At 39.7% G+C, this 15,179-nt stretch overlaps 1 protein-coding gene and 1 long non-coding RNA gene across 2 annotated transcripts; one reads left to right on the plus strand and one right to left on the minus strand.

Moving 5' to 3' along the window:
- The first annotated feature begins 980 nt into the window (after nt 1–980).
- Nucleotides 981–12,561, plus strand: slc5a2 (solute carrier family 5 member 2). Its single transcript, XM_084717070.1, has 15 exons — nt 981–2,023; nt 2,142–2,213; nt 3,309–3,413; nt 3,640–3,699; nt 3,786–3,890; nt 3,985–4,090; nt 5,456–5,536; nt 7,433–7,662; nt 8,169–8,304; nt 8,524–8,631; nt 8,783–8,933; nt 10,467–10,635; nt 10,728–10,943; nt 12,133–12,256; nt 12,334–12,561. Exons 1-15 carry the CDS (start codon nt 1,925–1,927, stop codon nt 12,501–12,503), a joined length of 1,932 nt encoding a protein of 643 aa, XP_084573196.1. The 5' UTR covers nt 981–1,924; the 3' UTR covers nt 12,504–12,561.
- LOC146328199 (uncharacterized) lies at nt 8,197–9,637 on the minus strand. Its single transcript, XR_014769974.1, has 3 exons — nt 9,344–9,637; nt 8,689–8,916; nt 8,197–8,331 (listed from the first exon to the last, which is right to left on the minus strand). It is a non-coding gene; the product is annotated as an uncharacterized LOC146328199 (long non-coding RNA).
- Nucleotides 12,562–15,179: the final 2,618 nt, after the last annotated feature.

Below are 15,179 nucleotides of genomic sequence, written 5' to 3' on the forward strand. Positions count from 1 at the left end.
TAGGGCAAATCAGTTATTTAATAGGACATGATTATCAAAGTCCCGGGGAGTAACAGTAGTAATCAGAGGCAGGGTAGGACTTTCACGGCTGTCACCATGGCCATTCCTCCTCATTTTGCCTTGTGACCCTCAAAAAAATTATACATCCTGCAGCTACACTGCCCCATCTCATTTTACACCAGTGTCTTTTAAGTTTCTTACTGGGCAACATCAAGTGAAACAGAGCGCACAAAACCAGTAGTGGGTTAGATTTAGAGCCTGGTATGAACCACTCCAAGACTGGAGGAGAGAGCCCTCAGGATGAGGTGGGAAAGAGAGCAAGCATATGGACAAAAGCATTTATGTGATAAAAACTTTTTTTTGATCATGAAGGCTGATGTTACTTAAAAATTCAGTGGTTTACAGTGCAGACCAGAGTCTCTGTTAAAAGTGACAAACAGCTAGATTCACATTATATACGCTTGTCTCCTCTTTCATTGCGCTACTGGATGTGCTGTCTTCTATGGAAGCTCATTGCTGCCAATGTGATGGGAAAAAAGATCCTGAAAGTCATTAAAATGATTAACTTCCTCAAAATAATGACTTATTGTTATTAATATTTCAAAATAATGCATTGGTATCTCAAAACGAGAAACCTTGTCATTATTATACAATGACTGTTTTGAGAATTTCTCATTATTTTGACATATTAATTCAATATATATTGTGCACTATTTATTATGTCGCTATATAGATTGCCCTCTCACTGACCTCCAGTGTCCCTGTACTCAGTGTTGGCAAATTAGGAAAAAAACAGAAGTAAAAAATCATCCTTAATCCATAAATACATTACATTATTTCAGTGGACTTCATTCTTTTATTTGATGGCCTTATTCCCTGATGTTTAGCCTCTGTTCCCTCAAAATTGACAACACTAAAGGGCCAAGTGGCCTTGCCCCTAAAATGATGAAATTACAGGCCTGGTCAGAGGGACCATGTTTGAGCTCTTCTAATATTATAATAATTCATACCTGTTAGGTATGACCAGAACTGTGAAGTTGGTAAGGTTCTTGAACTTAATTTCAGTAGGATATTCACTACTCAGACACACAACAAATATAGCATATTTTTTGTCATTTAGTCAATTAAGAGACGTGAGCTTTAGTTCGTGTACCTCGCAAAAGTCACACCATCTGTTTCATTTACAATAACACGCTCTGAATTTTCACTTTGAAATGAATGAATTGATTTTCTTTTCCTTCGTGTGCTTACAGCTTGTATGACATGTGAAAAGTGATTGTGTGCGCATGCATGTTTTCTATGCCGAGGCGTAAATCTGTTCAACACAAGCTCTCTGCACATATGCACACCTGCACACTGTGTGTCCCTTCAGAGACGTGAAGCTGCCCCCATTTGTACAATCTAATGAAGTTTGTGAACTGAAAGGCAAATGGATGTTCTGATGAAAGCAGTGCTCTCAAATGATTAAAGGACTATTTGCTTACATGTTTCTTGCTGATGCCTTTTTTTTGCCAAAGCATTTGACTAATCGACATTTGAACGGTGGAGACGTATACAGTAGCTGTTTGGGCAACAGCGATACAAGTCTACATTTGTGCATGTAAAATGTTTAAAGTCCAGTGGAACTATATGACTGAAACCCTGTTTTTCATGGTTTGGTGTTAATAATTAGTCCAATGAATAAACTGCTGAATCTGCCCATTGTCAAAGCTGGCCAAAGTTCTCACTTGACACTGACCACCCAATATCACCTGCCCATGCACCGGTCTTCGACTAATAGTGTTTCTTTACTTGTTCTTATTTGGTCATATTGATATTTCAGCGTGGTTTTTAGCGATTTGTAAAAAGCAAAGATAAACCAAAGGCAGGTTTACCAGTAAAGGAAGGTAATAAAATCAAGCTACAGGTTAAATAAAGTAAAGCGATGGAGGATCCCTCGTCAGACAAAGTGACAATCAACAATCCAGCAGACATCACCATCATCGTTGGATACTTCATTATGGTTATAAGTGTCGGCATTTGGGTGAGTGGACCTGTGTTAATCTGAGACTAATTATCAGGAGATAATAATGACTGAATACAGAATGCTAACGTTGCATTTCATTCGTGAGAATCACAGTATTGTCCTGTCTGTGTTTTAGTCCATGTTTAGAACCAGTCGTGGGACAGTCGGAGGATATTTCCTGGCAGGGCGCACCATGACCTGGTGGCCAGTGAGTTCAATGTCAAGCTTAACTGATAAATATATAGCCTGATATTACCTTATTACTGTCAGCTTACATGTGTGGGTAGGGCTGATAATAAGTACAGATATGCCAAAGATTTGTTCCAAGTCATTTATAAACATTGTTACCATGTCTTAGTTTGTCCACCAGAGGGTGCTGACAAGATTATTTTTACACTGCAAAATGTTCTGCTCAGGATAGATCTTTAAAAATGACTCTTTAAATGAAAAAAATAGCAATTGAAGGAATTCATCTAAAAATGCATGTTAAAAAAAAACCAAAAGTCTCAAATCTGTTTTGGTCTGAAAAGAATCAGTGCTGGCCAGGCTCTACTACAGTAACATCAGTCTTTTTGAACTTTCAGGCAGCGGGAGTATTTTAAGGTTCATCTCTTCTTTTAGCTATGGAGGCCCATTTCTGCCAATATGATGAAAAAATAATACAGTTCTGGAAATAATGACTTATTTCTTAGATACTAAGTCTTTTTTTTTCTTATCATTCTGAGATAATAAATCATTATTTTAAGAAAGGTTCTTGTTATTTTGAGATTCTAAGTCATTATTTTGAGATAATTACAGTCATTTTCAGCTAATAAGTCATTATTTAGACAAAATAACTCATTTTGTGATAATAAGTCATGATTTCAAGATACGAAGTCAATATTTTGAGATACTAAGTCATAATTTAGAGATACTAAGTCATTATTTCAAGAAATTATAATCACAGGGTCTTTTTTAAATCACATTGGCAGAAATGGCTTTCCATCATTTCCTGGGCCCAGACGTTCGACTCCTCCCACTACACTGAGTGTACTGGAGTGTAGCAACTTAACAATTCAGTCTATTATCAAGCTACTTCTATAGAAAAGTTTGTCCAAATTCCGGTCACAGTCTTTTGGATCTTATTAAGCAACCAAATCTTGTGGTTCCTTCCAGAAAAGGGTCAATATATGGATATATGTTGATTTTGTTGGATCAATATGTTGCACTCTTTTCTCTATTTTGTGATGTTTGATGGTACTGTACTTCTGCAAGTCTTAAGGTCTTTGGGTTTGGTTTTGATGTGTTATTTTTTGTAATTCAGGTTGGTGCCTCTCTGTTTGCCAGCAACATTGGTAGTGGCCACTTTGTAGGCCTGGCAGGCACTGGAGCAGCGAGCGGCATCGCTGTGGGAGGGTTTGAGTGGAATGTAAGTCACACTATAGACTCACAACTCATAAAAGTCTGCAGTTTAATTCCCATTAATTACAATTTTTATAACACTGAATAGATGCATTAATCATTCATATTTGTTTGTGCCAAAAAAAAAAAAAAAAATCACCTGAATCCACTGTAATTTACAGTGTGACGTGGTTCTGGTCCCTCACAGTGGACTGGATGGCACAATCTAACGTGTTGTATTTCTAATGTGTCAGGCTCTGTTCATCGTGCTGCTGCTCGGCTGGTTGTTTGTACCCGTCTACCTCACAGCTGGGGTAAGTAGTGTGTCATTCACTGCTGTAATGACGACTTCTGTGATTTCCTGTATTGATACCCACTGTGAAATGTACTCTGTTGTTAGGTGATCACGATGCCCCAGTATCTGAAGAAGAGGTTTGGAGGGACCAGGATCAGCCTCTACCTCTCTGTTATTTCTCTGTTCCTCTACATTTTCACCAAGATCTCAGTGAGTCACCCTGTCTGAGTCGAAACATTAAAAAAAAAAAAAAAAGTCTGTGCTTCTTTCTTCACTCCCTCCCTTTCTGTCTGTGTCTCTCCAGGTAGACATGTTTTCAGGAGCTGTGTTCATCCAGCAGGCATTAGGGTGGAACATCTACGTAGCTGTCATCACCCTCCTGTGCATAACAGCCTTGTACACTATTACAGGTATGTATGAGAATGTGTGTTTGTTTATATAAAGTATGTACTGAATCTGGTACATAAAGTTATCTATCTAGATTCTTTTAAAGGGCCACGTCACCAATTTGAGGATCAATTTACTCGTCATGGTCATCCTCATTACAAGTAAATCTGATGTAATGGGTTTTTTTTTTCAGACTGTGAAAAAAGTCATATAATGTCTTCTGAGACACTAGAGGGAGCACTCTGACATTCAAGAGAATAACCCAGTGATGTCACAGTGATGTCATCAGGGTTATCTTGCCTTGGGCCTGAATACTACAGTTTTATAGCACAAATCCCCAGTTACAAACAGGTTGTAGAGAAGGTGTATGGGAATTATCCTATCTGTTGTATTGTGGGAAATGTAGTGTTTCTGGAGCTTAATTGACCTTTCCTGAGTCACCCTGTTTTGGTTCAGTGCTCCAATAACAATCGAGCAAGCTTGTTACCTTGCGCAACCTTGGTCAACTATCTCGTTTCCTGTTTCCTGTATGTGACTTTTTTTTTTCAAGGATGGCATGTCCTGCCCTACTCTGTCTCTGATTGGTTTACCCTGATAATCTTATCCTAGCCCCCAATCACACGCTTCATGCCAAAACCTACCCATGACCTACATAAACCAAACAACCCAAACCAATGAAAGCAATAAGTACTAGCCAATCAGTTTTTTTTCTTTCTGTACTTAGGTATTCTGCTAGGCTGTTTATGTTGAAAATAAGGTCAAATTGTGAAAATAGTTCAAATATGTTGCTGGGGGACCTGTAAAAGTGACATACTATAAATAAACACATTTAGTTATGCTGGCAAAACACTAACAGCTTACTAGCTAGGTAATGATTGAGTAGGTTAGCTAGCTAGATAGCTAGCATTTTTGCTCACATTAGCCATTAGATGTAACCAGCTAACTATGATTTATGTAGATTAGCAAACTAGTTAGCTTAAGATGTGATTATATGTTGGTTTTACAGGTCCCCTAGCAGTGCTTCCAAAATTTGGTTTTCTTTTTAGCATAAACAAGCCTAGCACATAGAGTCACTAAGTACAGGAAACTGGAAAGGAGAAAGGTTACCGAGCTTCTACCAGACAGAAAGTTTGTTCAAACCTCATTGGTGCACAGGGCAAAAAGGGATGAGGGTAAAAAAATGGCTGAAGTACCCCTTTAAATATTCAGATTCTGTCATTGTGTGTATTTTAAGCTGTTTGAGTGTGTATGCGTGTGTGTGTGTGTGTGTGTGTGTGTGTGTGTGTGTGTGTGTGTGTGTGTGTGTGTGCATGTGTGCGCGCGCGTGTGTGTGTGTGTGTGTGTGTGTGTGTGTGTGTGTGTGTGTGTGTGTGTGTGTGTGTTACCAGGTGGTCTTGCTGCTCTGATGTACACTGACACAGTTCAGACCTTTGTCATCATCACTGGGGCCTTCGTCCTCACTGGCTACTGTGAGTACAATATGTACAGCATCACATCTAATTTTTAGATAAATTATCTTCATTCACAGTACATACATTTCATGTTTTGGCCTCTGTCAGTCCCTGCAGGCTGGTGGTTAGCCTATGGTCCCTGCCCAGCAGCTTCACCACAGGACAGATTAACCAGGGTCAATAATCATTCATTTCACTGCAGCGGTGTGCAATAAGCTGACACTGCAGAGCCACAAAACTCTCCACCTCCCGCCGACACAACAACAACCGCCCCCTTACAGCTTTATTGATTTTCTCATAAAAGGTCAATAAATATCAGTCTCATCCTGGTGTAGATAACTGACAAAGTCGAGGAAGGAGGCCGACAAGATAAAAGTAGGTGAGGAATCAGTGGAAAAATAGCCACCTCCTTTTGTGAACTGGTGATGCGTTGAGAAGACACTGCTGACTCAGCAGCTGACTCATATCTTCAGCTAGGAAAGCATCAGACAACAAGAGATGTATGGAGTACTGAGGAAAGAACAAATACAGTGTGTTTATTATTTGGCATTAAACGGTTTTACATGTACACAGTACAAGAAAAGTTGAGAAAACTTAAAAAAGTAAAACAATTGGCTGCAAAACCTTTTTGACTTAACTTAAGGGCTTATTTTTTGTGTCAACTTAAGGATTTAACTCAAAGTGCTATCTTAGGATCATCCATAGATTCATAACAGCTCACCTCTGAATTCCATTCAACTGCCTTAAATTTATGGATATTCCTGTTCCACTGGAAGGCCTTGTGTCGGCATTGCATTTTTTGTTTTTGCATTTGTTCCCAATGAGGAGAGAGCATCTGTGGCAGCATGCAGCTGTCTGGAGAAAAGCGCTGTGCCCGGCGACTTTTTTCAGAGACATTTTTGTGCTGCCCTCTGAGTGCTTCTAATTGAAAGTCTCTGAACTTTTCAGAAAGGCACTTGTTGTGTTTTCATAAGTAAGTAGGTCCCCACCAGCAACAATAACAACACATTTCCTGCTTTTGCTGCTTCATAAGAAAAACTTTTAAAAAACAAAATATCAGGGGACTTTTATTCTGAAGAATTTATAATAAATGAATGTGGTTAACTGGCATTTTACAGCCACTCAACTGAAGACAAGCAGGTATCAAGACACACCTTCGAGTGATTAGCTCAGATGCAAATCCCCACCTTGCTGGGCTGACAGAGTAAAACCAAGCCAGCACATGTGTATGGAGCAAGTATCTTTCAGTCAGTCCTCATAGTGAAAAATGCCAAACAAATAGATGCAAAAAGATAATAGAAACCAATTCTAGGTTGTGCAAAAACAATTTTTCAAGATACCTTTTCAACCACACATGTGCTTCATCCCAGCGCTCCACAGCACCATCAGTGCCTTTATGCCAGCAAAAATTGCTATGTGGACACTGGCTCTAAAAAAAAAAAAGAAAAATTGAGAAAACAGCTGCTGAGCCTTTTTGACTTTACTCATCAAAGGGCTAGATTAAGATGTTCACTCAAAGTGCTGTCATAAGTTTGTCAAACCTAATATTACTATTCAGATCCACTCGTGTACTGAAGTTAAAAAAAATGCATAATTTTAAGTTTGACTAACATAAGATAGCACTTTGAGTAAACTTAGGTACATGAGTAAACCTGAATAATAATGTTAACTGACAAAACTAAGACTGCACTTTAAGTGAATGTCCTGGAGGACAAACGTTTTTTTTTTACAGTGCAACAGGAATATCCATAAATTTAAGGCAGTTCAATATAATTTCATGGCAAAATTTAGCGTCATGAAACTATGCGCCGGGAGACACCACTGTGATCCAGCAGAATGTACGTGTTTTTATAATCTGTCTGAACCAACCCTTTAAATGACAAAGAACTCTTCCTTTCTTCTTTTTATTTCTAGCTTTTGCTGAAGTCGGAGGCTACAATGCTCTGCTGGCCAAATACAGCTCTGCTATGCCAGGTAATTTCTCCTCCTTGGATCCTCAACGTTACAACATCTCTCCCCACTGCTACACCCCCAGACAGGACGCCTTCAGCCTGCTGAGGGACCCAACCACCGGGGACCTGCCCTGGCCTGGAGTCGTGTTTGGAATTGCTATAGTGGGAGGCTGGTACTGGTGTACAGACCAGGTGAATGTACCATTCAGTCTAAACTTGTCAGTTGAAATGCTTTGGTTTAGTTTCTTCATCTTAAAGCAATAGTTTGGATTGTTGGGTCATTGCATTAGTAGACTGTAGTAGATACACCCCCAGTTTGGAGAAGCAGCAGCAGTAGCCGTGTAGGAAGTTAAGCAATGAATTACTGTGGACAACTGCAAAACATATTTTAGCCACTTAAAAACCAACCAAACTCCACAAGTGAAATCGGTAATTTTACTTCACAGAACTCAGCTGCTGCTCGACTGCTGGCTCGTTCTGTTAGTTGTGTTAAGGTGTGACTTTGGTGAATCCAAACTAACCCTTTAAAACACTGGTTACACAATAACACACACTAGATAACCTTATATTTGACTCTAATGAAAGCTACATAACACTCATTCCCTTACAAACCTCAACTAAATTTTCTGTGTATAAAAATAGATGTATAATGCAAATATTTCTCACAAAATAATTCATCCTGTCTTGCATTTCTCCAGGTAATAGTCCAACGGTGCCTTGCAGCTCGTAGTCTGACCGATGTGAAGGCCGGCTGCATCATGTGTGGCTACTTGAAACTGCTGCCAATGTTCCTCATGGTGTTCCCCGGCATGATCAGCAGGGTCCTCTACCCAGGTCTGAGGCTTACACTTTCAAACCCACCTTAAACAGGGTTCACATAAACAAGAGAAAATGTCATAGACTACAATATGACAGCTCTGCAGTAGATCCCATTCTGGTAGAAGTGTTTTCAGTGTGTTGACTCAGCTGTCATGTTTGAAGCCCATTCGTCAAGTAAATGTATGACTTATATATAGGACAGACATCTGAATCTGTGTTTTTGTCCAACTGCAGATGAGGTTGGCTGTGTTGTCCCTGAGCTGTGTAAGAGTGTGTGTGGGACTGAGGTGGGCTGCTCCAACATTGCCTATCCTAAACTGGTGGTGTCAATCATGCCAAATGGTTAGGACATACAACAACAACTTATACCTTTTAAAAAAAAGAGAAGTTTTATCTTACTTTTCTCTCCCCTTCCAAAATTTTCCTCTGATCTTCTCTCTGTTGCCTTCTTCTTCCGCCCACCTCCTCTCCTTCGTGCTGTGGCTCCATGCAGGGTTACGAGGTCTGATGCTGGCTGTGATGTTGGCTGCCCTCATGTCATCTTTGGCCTCCATCTTTAACAGTAGCAGCACTCTCTTCACCATGGACATCTGGACTCGCATCAGGCCACAGGCCACCGAGCGCGAGCTCATCATTGTAGGCAGGTAAATGATCACCGTTATAGTGAGAAAATGTTACCTTAAACTTCTGTGCAATCAAATCGTTTGCATTTCTGCAACTCTTCTCTTTTCTTCTCTCATAGACCTGCCTTTCTCTTGTCTATTGCAAACCTTATGTAACTGGATGACTTTCATTCCTGAAAAATTTTACAGTCTCCCCAAAATTGAATGACTGATGATGATTCACTGATACAAACTGGAAACGCATTTTAATGTTAAACATGCGCCTACATCGATCCATGGACCCCATGGATGGATTTAAATGTAACACCATCACCATCAAATCTAAAGTCTGGATTTTATAAGAAGAAAATTGGACAAAAAGTCTGTCCATTTGTAAGGTCTGTCTAACAGTGACTGGGTACAGTGGTAGCATGACAAATCAAAACACTCACCTGTGGAGATGGTATGGTGAAACCAATATGGGAAACAAGGAATCTGTGGAGCTTGTACAGGTAGCACAAGACAAAGAGATATTAAACAGTATTTCCAGCCACAACTTGGTGAGTATAATCATGCCATCTAAAGTAAAGTCTGTGTTACTGGTATGGACTTAAACCCTTACAATGTAGCTGAAAGAGATGGCTTTTGTGACATGGTAAACAAATGTTAAGAATTATACTAGGTAGCATTGTGCTAAAATTCACTGAATCTTTCTGAATTAAAATGTAGCATCCCTGAATCGCATCACAGCCCGTACATCGGATCATCTTATAAGGGAGAGATGCATACCCCTATTAATGATAAAACATTGTGACAAATAATTTATGCTCATAAAAAACAGCATGTCCTTAAAAAAAGGACAGCATATTTTTTTTGTCTAATTTGGTCTTTTGGGTCGGTGTGTGAAGTATAATTCATCTGCAGTTGTTGACGTTGCGTAATGAAAAACTTTGGTTCAGTCATTTTTCTTTCTTAAATCAGTAAGCATAAAAGCGACTGCAATTCTTTTTTGATCCATCTTTTTTTTTCTTAAACAGAAAACCTTCTGCAATCAGCTTGTTCCATTATCGAACTTCCATTATCAAAAATGCTATAAAAGTCAGGCTTATTGTTTTGAAGGATCACTTCCTTATTTTGCATACAAGTTGCCAATAGCTGTTATTTTGTGGCATTAAAGATTTAAATGTTGGATTATTGCTGATCAAAACATCCATAATGTTGCCCTTGTTACAGACATGAATAGTGTATCAAAAGCTGTATAGGTAAAGTGTGTCCAGTGAGATGTCTTTAAGATAAGTGGACTAAATTTCTCAATTGAATCCGAGGACACAAATACTAATTTTAATTTGGTTAATACCACAACTTCAAAACAAGAGTTTATATTATGGGCTTCTGTTACAAAATCAGTGCAGTTTGAACCAATTATACATTAAATATGAAATGAAAAGTTCAGCATTTGAAGTGTATGAGTGTATGATACTCTGAATCAATATGGACAGGTTTGGACGCATCGCCTCCACCTTCCATATCTTTCTTGTTATTAGGCCTAACCCTGACCCTCCACCCCCTCTTTAGGGTCTGGGTTCTGTGCATCGTGGCCATCAGTATCTGCTGGATCCCAGTTGTCCAGGCGGCTCAGAGCGGTCAGCTGTTTGATTACATCCAGTCAGTCTCAAGCTACCTGGCTCCGCCCATCGCCTCAGTCTTCCTCCTGGCTGTGTTTATTAAGAGGGTCAATGAAAAGGTGAGATGGCACATTCATACGTTAAAGTCACATAACTATTGATGAAACACCTGGAGAAATCATATCAACACAACATCTGACTTCACCTCCAGGGTGCGTTCTGGGGCCTGATAGGCGGACTAGTGATGGGTTTATGTCGGATGCTGCCTGAGTTCTGGTTCGGTACTGGCAGCTGTATTTTCCCCTCTGACTGCCCGTTCTTGGTGTGTGGGGTCCATTACCTCCACTTTGGAATCATCCTCTTCTTCTGTACATCAGTGCTGGTACTGCTGGTCAGTTACTGCAGCGAGCCCATAGACGATCAACACGTAGGTGACGTCTCACTTACTGAGATCTGATATGTTTGTATAGCAAGTACACATTTCAGTATTAAATCATCATCACTAACAAAATTTTAGTTATATTAAGTTCCTAAAGACAAAACCTTATATATTAAAGGGACAGTTCATCCCTAAATCAGAACTACATATATGTTCTTTTGCCTGTTGTGCTCTCTATGCATCCTGATTGTTTTGGTGCGAGTGTAGTTCATTTGAAAAAACTGTTCCTACATGAAACTGCTCACAACAAGTATGTAAATAACACATTTTAAACACGATGAAGTAGAGAACACTCCACTAAATAATCACCCGCTTTTAGGTTTTACAGGCTGGTGTTTAAAAGTGTCAGTGTATTTCATGGTTTTACAGCTTTTAGATAAATTGTAATCTCTAATTGGGTTATTTAAAAAAAACAACAAAAAACAGCTCACTCTCTGATTCTGAGATGGCAAAGAGATAAAACTGCTGATACCACTCCACTGACCAATGATTTTTAATTGTGAATTCTTAATTTCTCTCTCAACTTGTCTGTGTGCACACGGCCCTGCAGTCTTCATGTCCTCATGCAGCCATTGGTGGGGTGTTTACCTATGCTAATTAAGAACAACTGGCACTTAGGACAGCAGCATTCATGATTCAAAGAACAAGGATACAGACAATACTGCAGTTTAAGAACACCTTTGTGCATGTGAGTTAGATTTTTCTTAGGACCATTCTTAAGAACAAATTTAAGAAAAAACTCACAAAGACATTGGTGAATGAGGTCCAATGATTCCCCTCAAATGTATTAAAACTGAACCGAGAAGCCTGCTTTGAAAACATTAAGAGTACAAAGTGCAATGTTCAAATGGAGTAAAGTAAAAAGTTGTCAGAAAAATAAATACTCAAGTAAAGCACAGATACCTGGAAACTCTACAGTAATTAAGTACTTTTATTTCTTTACTTTCCTTGTCTGGGAAAAAGACATTGGCATCTAGTTTTGTGTATTTCAGTGCCATTTATTTCTGTTATATTCAAGAGAAGACAGGCATCTCTGTGGTCATTATGTCCAAAACTCAGTGACTCACACCAGAACAATCTTGATGGATAAACAGCACTACAGGTAAGAGGAAAAAATAGGTATTTTGATTTGGGGGTGAATTGTCTATTTAAGAGATGTACCTTGTGTTCCTTCCAGCTCCATCGTCTGGTGTTCAGCCTGCGTCACTCCAAAGAGGAGAGGAAGGATTTGGACTGGGAGCAAGAGGAGAAGGAGAGAGGAGCCTGGAGAGAAGCTGAGGAGAAAAACAACAGTGATTCAGGTAAGAAAGAAAGGATGTCACAAAGACAAACACAGCTACACTCACAGAAAGTACTAACACATTCCTCTTCCTCTCAGTGGCTGAAGAGGAACACAGGTCTGGCTCCCAGGCCCACGAGAGAGACACTCCTGAGGCATCAGAGAAGCTGCCTGACATCAAGGAGGACCCGGTGTGGAAGTACACTGTGGACGCTAACGCTCTCATTATGATGGCTGTAGCAGTTTTTATGTGGGGTTACTATGCTTAACAGTCAAAAAAAGTGAGTAGGTATCTTGATGTGATTCAGTTTAATCAGTTTGTTGAGTCAATCTCAAAGATAAATATGACAGTGTTGCCATCTGTTGGTAATCAGTTGTCACTGCACTGTAAATCAATTAAAAAAAATGCAAAATACACTATCAGTCTTTCTTTCTTCTCTGTAGACTACAGTAGGTTGTGATTATTTCTCCAGTCTTCAGGTGATTGTGTGATGCAATCTAAAAAGGTTTTTATCAGGTTAATATGCCATTACTGTCTACTGTTTCAGGATGATTCAATCACAAGTCAATATGCGCCTGCTTCCTGCGCTGATATCAGAGGTGTGAGAAGAAAAAAATTATAATTCGGAAGGCAGGTAAAATTTAAACTCAATAAAGTCTCAAGTAGTCCTAAGAGTAGGTTTTTTTTAGCTACTTTGTAAACTTTGGCTCAAAAAAAAAAGTGGTCTGAGAGAAAACTTGACTTCTGCTCCTGCACTTACAAGGGTCATACACCTTTTCAAAAGTCATATTCTAGCACTTTTCAAGCTTTTCCAATACCTTACAACTGTGTTAAATTACATATAGATTAAAGGAAAATACAACAAAGTTTTGTTTCAAAATGTGTCACCTGTCTGTAAGCTGACTTGGCATCTTATATAACCTGGCTGAGCCAATATAAAAAAAAAAATACCTCAATCACTTACCAAATAACTTCAATAGAACCTTTTTACCCAGTTTTTCAATTTTGAGTTAATGTTAATTGAAATAGCAACAACACAGCATGTTAATGTCTGTTAGCTTCCCAGTCACTTTTCCATTAGAGGACACACATCAGCAAAGACTGATAGATCACACTAAATATCACTGCAGCTATATTTGTACTCTTAAAAGTTGTTTTGACTGTTCACACCAATTTCTGATTAGATATCAGGACAAATGATTTAGTCAATCACAGCTTTAAAGGAATCACTGGTTGCAGATTTAGTCATCAGGCACGACACAGACCAGGTAGTGATTCAGATTTCCAGTTTTAATCACTTCTGTTTTTATTTAAGCAGATATTTCCCATTAGCATTGTACATGTCTGGAACCTACAGAGTTCTCCCATGGCTACCCGACCATCTTCCCACCTCCATGCAGAGTTTCAGCATCATTCATTTCATTCAGTTCTTTAATGTCCAGTCTGTCAGCTTGCAGGAGTGGGGGGAGTGTAACAGCAAGGGAGAGGGAGGAGAGAGGAGAGGAGAGAAGAGGAGAGGAGAGAAGAGGAGGAGGTTTTTCCAAGAATGAAGAGTCAGAGCCATCACCAGGCACTGTTCATCTTACACTCCCACACAAAAGAGTTATGGGTGGATCCAGAAGAGCTGGATGGAGTCTTATCGAGCATCTGAAATCTAGCCGCTTACAGGGTCCTGTGCAACTCCCAATACTCTTGATCATCTGTGAGGTATCTGACGCCTCAGTCTCCTGCAGGGTGGGTAAGAGGTAGGGGGGCATTTAAGGCTGGAAGCTGGTGTAGAGAGTTTCTGCGGTCTGTGGTAGTTGGTTTCACCCGCTTCTAAGCATGAATGACGGCTTTGGCAAACGCTGCCCTCTGCCGAATAATCGGAGGACGGAGGGGAGGAGGGAAGGAAGGGAGAGAGCTGGGGGGGTTAAAACAAAGATGGAGTATTTAAAAAATACATCTTTGCAGGTTGAGTAGGGTGACAGACCGATACAGGGAGAACACAGTCCTCAAGAATAAAAGCAAATACAACAGCAAACATTCTCTGACATACACCCCAATAAAACAAAACAAAATGGCAAACAAGCAAGTCAATCAAACCATACAAAGTGACATCAGGCCTTTCCAAAGTGACATCAAGTTTCTCTTTTTAAATCCCATTCAATCCCAATGGTCTTAATTAATTAAAGTTCATCTCCCATAATTCTCTGTAAACCAGAAACGTACTTGTTGGCTCCTCTTTATGGCTGGTCAGCAAGGTTAGGGTCCACTCTGAAACAATGACAAGAACAGGTCTCAGCGATGTGGTGAGACTGTGCCTGTCATTAACCAATGGTATGGCTATTTCAGAATTAACATCAGTGACACAGGCAATGATTTCAGCAGCATTATCAGGGGACTAATCAACATAGTACAACGTTACAGCACATTCAGAGAGAAATAGAAACGCATGGCGCAGGACAGGTACAAATGGCAATCTTGTACAACGGAAAATCAAGTTTGCTTTATACAATCACATTTCTATAGCAACGCTGGACATTCCACCACTGAAAACTTTTACATCTGTTGGACTCGGTACAGCTCATTCCTTGAAGCACCATTGTACAGCTAACATGGAAGTTTGTGATACGACACAGAACATAGAACAAGTACTGGGAACAGTAAGCAGGCTCTAGGGCATTACATTTCTATGCGTCACTTTATGAATGCTAATCTCAATCAAATATAGACTTGCACCGATTAACCGGCAATGCTCAGAATCGGGCCGGTTTTCACGTGACTGGCCTTGACCGGTGACCGGCCGGTCAGCGTCACAAATCCAGTTCTGTGTCTGTCATATTTAATAGTCAGTGTCTTATTATGAACATATTTACAAGAAAAGTTGCAAAAATGTTTGTGAATGCTGTCAATTACAGTTCTTAGAAAGACTGAAAATCGGAACCGGCCAAAATCGGAATCG

The sequence above is a fragment of the Lutjanus erythropterus genome, chromosome 4 (assembly GCF_056507025.1).
Source record: "Lutjanus erythropterus isolate fLutEry1 chromosome 4, fLutEry1.hap2, whole genome shotgun sequence".
In the NCBI taxonomy this organism is placed as follows: domain Eukaryota; kingdom Metazoa; phylum Chordata; class Actinopteri; order Lutjaniformes; family Lutjanidae; genus Lutjanus; species Lutjanus erythropterus.

What these genes read in the sequence shown, in the direction of transcription:
- slc5a2 (XM_084717070.1), top strand. Translation starts at nt 1,925, where the DNA reads ATGGAGGATCCCTCGTCAGACAAAGTGACAATCAACAATCCAGCAGAC. An exon ending in CAGCAGGGTCCTCTACCCAG is followed by an intron (nt 8,305 to 8,523) that starts GTCTGAGGCTTA and finishes GTCCAACTGCAG; the next exon opens with ATGAGGTTGGCTGTGTTGTC. An exon ending in GAAAAACAACAGTGATTCAG is followed by an intron (nt 12,257 to 12,333) that starts GTAAGAAAGAAA and finishes TCTTCCTCTCAG; the next exon opens with TGGCTGAAGAGGAACACAGG.